Source organism: Sinocyclocheilus anshuiensis, unplaced genomic scaffold (assembly GCF_001515605.1).
Source record: "Sinocyclocheilus anshuiensis isolate Anshui unplaced genomic scaffold, SAMN03320099.WGS_v1.1 scaffold457, whole genome shotgun sequence".
NCBI classification, from domain to species: domain Eukaryota; kingdom Metazoa; phylum Chordata; class Actinopteri; order Cypriniformes; family Cyprinidae; genus Sinocyclocheilus; species Sinocyclocheilus anshuiensis.
In genome coordinates this window covers 2149728-2157320 of record NW_015537939.1, presented here as the reverse complement: position 1 = coordinate 2157320, position 7593 = coordinate 2149728, and the positions used below count along the sequence as shown (strand labels likewise).

Below are 7593 nucleotides of genomic sequence, written 5' to 3'. Positions count from 1 at the left end.
AGGAGATTTACTAAAAATGAACTCCCAAAACTTACTGCAACATGGAGCTAAGGAGAAAATGTAGAACTTGAACAATTGGAAAAACAGTTTAGTGAAAAGCGTTTACAGTTTAAAAATAAATAGAAAGTCCTATTTTTTTATTTCTTTATATATTTTTTTGCAGATTTGCACATGTACAAGGTTTAAAATGCTCATGAAATATTTTTTAAAAATACTGACGTTTTGAGCAGCTGCATGTTTGAGCTGCATTCCTCTAGGTCAAAGATGAAAAAATGGGATTTACAATAAAGTAATTTACAAAATTATTTTGACTTGAGTTTATTTATCAATGAGTAACGTCTCTTTATTTTTAATGTTAACAGGTTTTACCATGTTATTACAACCACTTTTTTATTAATTTAAAAATGTAGAAATTCTTTCAAATTTAAATCTCGTACAAGAACTACAGCAAAAATCAGTTTGATGCATATTTTATCAATATTTTAGAAATAGATTTTTTTTTTTAATCACCAGTACTGACTTCAATGAATTTCATTAAATTCCTTTGAACACAACTGCTCAAAACAGTCTAAATTTATGAAACCTACACATTCAAAACATTATTACTCTGAAATTTTTAATGTAAATGTTAAGTGTAACTGAAATGTTAAGTGCTGTAAGGTCTTTCATGACACTACATATTCTGGGGTGTGAATTTGATAGGTGCTTGATATAAAATAAATGGTGCTTTAAAAAGTCCTTGAATCTGGTGTTCATGAAAGATTGGGAACCCTGATAATATAATACATTAATATTATAATATACAGACAGAAAATCTGTAATTTATTATAATAAAACTAATTATATTACTACAATATTCAAGCTTTCATGGAAACTGGACTTGTGACATTTAAAGTGGGCAAAAAATAGAAATATTTAAAATTTTCAATAAAATGAAATCTATCCTGTTGTATTTGTGCTCATGACCCTAAAGAAAATCATACAGACCTAATTTTTCAAGTTCATTGTCAATAAATGGCTGTGCATGTGTAATAAATTTACTTTAAATAACATGAACAAAAAGAAAACTGCATCGTTAAGCACAATCATTTGTATGACAGTTAATGGACAGCCCTAGTCTGGCCAAATGTTCACTCTGCAGTCTTTTTCTGATCCGTGCAGGATTACTATGGAATCACATTCCCAGGGCCAACTGCTACGCTGTCCGGCAGAGATGGGAGCCTCGCCAGTAACCCTTACTCAGGTACAACATTTGCTTATTAATGGTTTGTAAACTTTGATTCATAATGATGAACATGACATCAGTATAGACAAAAGGAGAAATAAAAATGTGTATTTTTCTCCATTAAGGTGATGTCACAAAGTTTGGCAGAGATGAATCCACCTCACCAGCGCCCTCTACCAGCCTGTCTGCTCACGCCTCACAGACGGCGCAGCCTCCACAGGCTCAGAGCCAAGGACAGAACCAGCCCCAGCCGCAAGGCCACCACAACACGCAACAACCCTTCCTAAACCCAGCCCTGCCCCCTGGATACAGCTACACTGGCCTTCCCTACTACCCCGGTGTGCCCAGCGCGTTCCAGTACGGCCCTACCATATTCGTGCCCCCTGCTTCAGCCAAGCAGCACGGCATGGGACTGAGCAATCCAACTCCATTCCAGCAGCCCAGTGGCTACGGTCAACACGCCTTTAGCTCAGGTTTGTGAAGATTAAACACAAATACAAATTCTCATGCATACTTTGTGCTCTTGAGTATTAAAGTTTTTTTTATATATTTTAAGGGTACGATGACCTGACACAAGGCCCACCAGGAACTGAGTACAGCAAAGGTTACAGTAACTCTTCTCAAACACAGGCCAAATCTGCTGCCTCCGGCCCAGGGAAAGGTATAAATATACTTGCACTTCACATTTTGTTTTTTTCTTATGTATAAATGTGTTCTGTCTACTAAATTAAAATAAATGATCCATTACTTTGTGTCCCAGGTGTCTCTGTGACATCTAGCAATTCTGGGGTGCCAGACATCAGTGGAACTGTTTACAATAAAACGCAGGTACCTACATTTATTTATGTAATTATGTTTTAAATATTTAATATTTACCATTTATATATGTATACATATATTGCATAATATATCATTTATATATAGAATGTATATAGAATACTATTGTTGTTGCTTTTTACACAATTAATCATTTTAATTGATGTTAATTTTAATGATGTATTTATTTAATGCAACTTTTTTTTGTTTTTTCTTCAGCCGTTCGATAAGCAGGGTTTCCATGCTGGCACACCTCCTCCTTTCAATCTCCCCTCGGCTCTGGGCGGCACAGGACCTTTGACCCCTGGTGCCGCCCCTGGTTATGCTCCTGCTCCATTCCTTCACATTCTGCCGGCCCACCAGCAGCCCCATTCACAGCTGCTCCATCATCACCTCACCCAGGACGGACAGGTCAGTCCCTGTCTATTTTTAAGGCCTATTCACACCTCATAGTCTGTATGTTGAAATTGAAATAATGCATGCTTAATGGTGTTAAGCCGCAACACCGGTATGTCACTTGCCCACCGCGGCACCGTCCCCCATCGTTTATTATTTTTTATAGTAATAAAAATCATTTATTTCAGTTAGAGAACAGACACTACAATTAAAAACTGAATGCGGCTGTTCAATGCAGCGTGCTGAAAGACAGTGGCATCACAGATCAGATTTCATTTATCACGTAAGGAGAAGCTGACAAGAGTGAGGTGAGACAGACAAGATGATGGCAGAATAGTTTCAAAACGACATGCAAAAGCACCTGTTTTAAAAATATTTTGGATTTTGAAAAGCCTGTTGACTTCTGCCATTTATCTAAGGTGATATTTGAAGTTTTTTTTTTTTTAAACATTCGTTTCTTATTTATTTGGTTCCACAGTGTTTACTGATTTTTATTTATTTAAACTGTATTTTTTTTTTAATTTTACATCAAGTATGCCGTGTCTCCAAGCTTTCTTATTTATTTTGCTAATAAATGTACGTTTCTTATTTATTTGGTTCCACAATGTTTACTGATCTTCAGTTTTGTATAGACTACCTAAACTTTGTGTAAGGTATTTGTTATTTTATATTAGGCATATAGCACTGTGTATTTTTATTCATTTTGTTAATAAAATTTCTATGTTCACATGGTATTTTGTTGTTGCTTGAATTGAATTCAAGCAATTGAATCTGAATTGCCGTTAATTTGAAAGCGAACGTAAAATGCGCACGGTGCTTTTAAGCTATTTTAAAGCGAAGGAAAGTGAGGAAAAGAGGGCAAACTCAAATGAACTAAAAACAACTGCTTGACGCCGAATTGCCGCTAATTTGAAAGTGAAAGTAACATGCGCACGACGCTTTTACAAGCTATTTAAAATGGACGGAAAGTGAGGAAAAGATGGAAAACTACAAAACCCCCCACGGCGATACCGGTATTACCGGTGTTGTCACACATCGATTAACCAGTGCGAAAATTTCCTCGCTGTCACACCCCTACTTTATACAGAGGCTGAGTACCAGAAAGCAACGAACTTAGAAAATGTAAAATATTTTATAATTTTAATGTCATTTCAGTCACAGTGAACACAACTTCACTGTCTTTAAGTATTATAATGCTGTTAATATGAATGCAAACACAAACGTTGCTAAAATGGCAAGAGTTCACACTTGTAAGCTCAGCTGTCTGGTGTGTTTTGTTCACGTAGGGTGGGCCAAGCCAGAGAAGCCAGTCCAGCACCATGCAGCAGAAGACCCAGGTCAACAAGTCCAACTATGGCAGCTCCCCTTACTGGGGCAACTGAGCGCAGTCCACAGCGCAGGTGCCGTCCCGCACCCAATGACACGCCAATCAGAGCAGAGGGACGCCCGTACACACTACCATCATCCCCATCCTCCTCTCACGTTCTCATCTCCCCTTTTCAAAGTTTTGGCTGTTGTATGTAAAGTATATTTATGTATGTATTTATACAGTATATATGTATTGGTAGGATATGAAATGTGGTTTTTCTGCATTTTATTTTTGAAGGAAGTTTTTCTTTTTCTTTTTTTTTTTTCATTGCTAACTGGCTAAGAGGATATGATGACAGAGAAGTGATGAGAACATAACAGAAGGGTGAATATACTTGAAGCAGAGCAAGCATCATGATTCGAACATGGGAGTTTTTATTTGTATACATAACCCTAATAATGTATGTACATTACTGCTAAGCTTGATCACTTGATGAAGCCTTTTTTTTACTTTTGTATTTTGCTCCTCTTCCACCCCCTTCACCTGTGAATTTTTTTTCTATTGAGGGGGAATTTAATTTCAATGCTTAATTTTGTTCCCTCTGCCCTTCATTTGTGACCCCGTCCCTTTCCCCCAAACCACCACCAAATTGGCTAAACGGTAGCATTTTAGATCAGATTTCATTTTAACATTGGTTTTACCCTTGTCAAAATAAAACTGTCCAGTTTACTGTTTCAGCTTGATTATTCATGCGCACAGTGTTTGCACACAAGCAGTAACATTGTTACAGCATTGTTCTTTTGAACGTTCTATTTGTCGAAAAAATCCAATAAAAAGTATCAGGGTTTCCACAAAAATATTAACTGTTTCAAAACTGATGATGTTTTTTTTCTTGACCAGCAAATCATATTCTAATTGAGCATATTAGAATGATTTCTGAAGGATCATGTGACTCTGAAGACTGGAGGAATGGCTGCTGAAAAGTCAGCTTTGCCATCACAGAAATAAATTACGTCTTTATATATTAAAATAGACAACCTTTATATTTATTTCTAGTAATATTCGACAGTATTACTGTTTTACCAGGCAGGTGCATGAATAGATCCCACTTGGTACTTTTTTTTTATTTTAGTTATTTAAATGTGGCCCCTCCCCCTATTAGACATCGTCTATTGAGGGGGAATTTAATTTCAATGCTTAATTTTGTTCCCTCTGCCCTTCATTTGTGACCCCGTCCCTTTCCCCCAAACCACCACCAAATTGGCTAAACGGTAGCATTTTAGATCAGATTTCATTTTAACATTGGTTTTACCCTTGTCAAAATAAAACTGTCCAGTTTACTGTTTCAGCTTGATTATTCATGCGCACAGTGTTTGCACACAAGCAGTAACATTGTTACAGCATTGTTCTTTTGAACGTTCTATTTGTCGAAAAAATCCAATAAAAAGTATCAGGGTTTCCACAAAAATATTAACTGTTTCAAAACTGATGATGTTTTTTTTCTTGACCAGCAAATCATATTCTAATTGAGCATATTAGAATGATTTCTGAAGGATCATGTGACTCTGAAGACTGGAGGAATGGCTGCTGAAAAGTCAGCTTTGCCATCACAGAAATAAATTACGTCTTTATATATTAAAATAGACAACCTTTATATTTATTTCTAGTAATATTCGACAGTATTACTGTTTTACCAGGCAGGTGCATGAATAGATCCCACTTGGTACTTTTTTTTATTTTAGTTATTTAAATGTGGCCCCTCCCCCTATTAGACATCGCTTGTCAATCAATCACAGGCACTAAAGTTAATGGAGCGCAAGCAGTCCGTAGCAGCGTCCACCTATCTCCCAACTTCCTTCATTGTTGAGGTAACGATATTGTTTCTAAGCTTCGACGTCACAGGTGTGAAATTAAACCACAATTATAACATCTCAACCTGTTTTTATACAGTCTATGATCTCAACACAACCCAACTTGCCCCCATTAAACTTAAAATTAACATCAAGAAAGCTAGTCGTGCTATCAAACTGAATCAAATACCCCCAGAATTCAAGATATGAATTGGCCCTGTATGCGTTCTGGCTTTTTTATAACATAATATAGTTAAGCAGTATCACAGGAGCAAGAGCGGTTTTCTCGAATATCAGCACGATAGTAAGTTTATTTAACTGTTTTATAAAATATCTCAGTAATATTAAAACATATAAATATCATTTTTATTACATATGTCAAAAATATCTGTTGTATATTAATATCACAGTAAGTCAACTTTGAATGTTTTTGTTCTTTTATCATCAATGAAAATAGTTCCAAAGCAGAAGAGTCGTGCTTCCAAGAAACACAGCTGTGTAGTTCGAGTGAATCTACCTTTTTCAACGAATCAAGTTTTTGATCAAAAGCGATTCAATGACCCATTCATCAAGTCTCGCGTGCTTCGTTTAAAACGAATCGGCCGGTTTGAACAAATCAGTTATGAAGGATTCAATGTCTTATTTCTTAAACGAATTTGATTAAAGAATTAAACACGAAAGATTACATTTAGTGTTATAAAAATACCCCAGGATAATACATTTATATATAAAAAGTGAATGATAAAGACCATTGCCTTGTATTTGTCAAGCATCAAGAATATCTGCTTGTTAGTGTTCCTTATGTCATGTTTGCCACTGCAATAACTTATGTACAACCCTATTGTAATGTGAAAAAAAAATTGTTACCAGAATCTTCTAATAATAATTGAATACAGATCAAGTAGAATTGAATATGAATTTATTGAAAGGCCAATTATTTATGCATTTTCTAATACGATTCAGAGTAACTAGAGTACTTGGACACCACATGCATGATATCAGTTCACAATTACCATCATGGCAATTTAGAAGTATAAAAATATGCGTAACTACAAACAGCTTAGACATTGCCATGAATAACCAAACTAGCACTCAAGTGAAACAATTTCATCAATTGGAAGCATTAAGGTAAATTTAGATGACAAGCTTTAGTCTTTTCATTGATGTCAAAGGGCTGTCATTTTATTAGAGCAAGGCACATAAATGAACCATGTTTCAGAAAGGTGCTTTGAGAATGACAGGAAATAAAAGCAAGATTGTATGAAAGAAACAAAACACGTGACAGCTCTCAATGCATTGCTTTTCTTGCACTCGGCTCACAAACATCTTGACCACAAGTCCAACACTTAGAATTGAAACTAAAAATAAAACTGTACAGAGTTCATAAGTTCATTGAGAAGGAATGAGTTTATTCATCCTCCTCAGTCTTTTTTTTCTTCTTTTTCTTTTTCTTCTCTGCCTGTATAGCATCAGCCTCCTCAGTCACCTCAGGCTCCGCCTCCACAGCGTTAATCTTCCTCTTCTTTTTCTTCTTGGAAGGTGTGGCCTCATCAACACAGTTCGTCAAGACCTCCTCGTCCTCCTCAGCAGCCTGCTTCTTTTTATTTTTCTTCTTTATGATGTCCCCGTTTTCCTGAAGAACAGAGGAAACCATCAACACCATGTATGAAATATCAAACAAACGTTAACATACTCCGAGATGATCATGTCCTGCTCACTTCAGTGATCAAACCCACAGAGTCGGGCCTGTCAATGGTCGGAGGAGCTTTGCTTTAGCATGACACATATAAGACGGGTCCACAAGAAGGTTCCGCCTCCAGTATAGTCATGCTACTTGTGCTAAAATGGGGGTTTCCAGATGCCACAAAAATAACAATTTTTTAAAAATTAAAAGGCAGCTATATATTTGTGTAAAGAGCCAATGTATACTGGAAAAAAATAAAATAAAAATTGTATTTTTGTTACAAAATTTAGGTTGTCTAGTTTCCCCCCCCCCC

At 36.2% G+C, this 7593-nt stretch overlaps 2 protein-coding genes across 6 annotated transcripts in view; one reads left to right on the top strand and one right to left on the bottom strand.

Moving 5' to 3' along the window:
* The window catches only part of ubap2a (ubiquitin associated protein 2a), a 27249-nt gene extending 22675 nt beyond the window's left edge, over window positions 1-4574 (top strand). For both annotated transcript variants that reach the window (XM_016451579.1, XM_016451574.1), the window contains exons 22-27: window positions 1162-1243; window positions 1351-1698; window positions 1782-1886; window positions 1986-2053; window positions 2261-2452; window positions 3724-4574. In XM_016451579.1, the coding sequence (XP_016307065.1) occupies window positions 1162-1243; window positions 1351-1698; window positions 1782-1886; window positions 1986-2053; window positions 2261-2452; window positions 3724-3819 (891 nt within the window). In that variant the 3' untranslated portion in view covers window positions 3820-4574. The remainder of the gene's footprint in view (window positions 1-1161; window positions 1244-1350; window positions 1699-1781; window positions 1887-1985; window positions 2054-2260; window positions 2453-3723) is intronic.
* Window positions 4575-6498: 1924 nt separating this feature from the next.
* nop56 (NOP56 ribonucleoprotein homolog) overlaps window positions 6499-7593 on the bottom strand; it is an 8454-nt gene continuing 7359 nt past the window's right edge. For 2 of the 4 annotated variants that reach the window (XM_016451517.1, XM_016451525.1), the window contains exon 12: window positions 6499-7229. In XM_016451517.1, coding sequence (XP_016307003.1) covers window positions 7005-7229 — 225 coding nt within the window. In that variant the 3' untranslated portion in view covers window positions 6499-7004. Of the gene's footprint in view, window positions 7230-7254; window positions 7436-7593 lie in introns of those variants that run through there. The other 2 variants (XM_016451537.1, XM_016451531.1) reach the window with 2 other exon arrangements.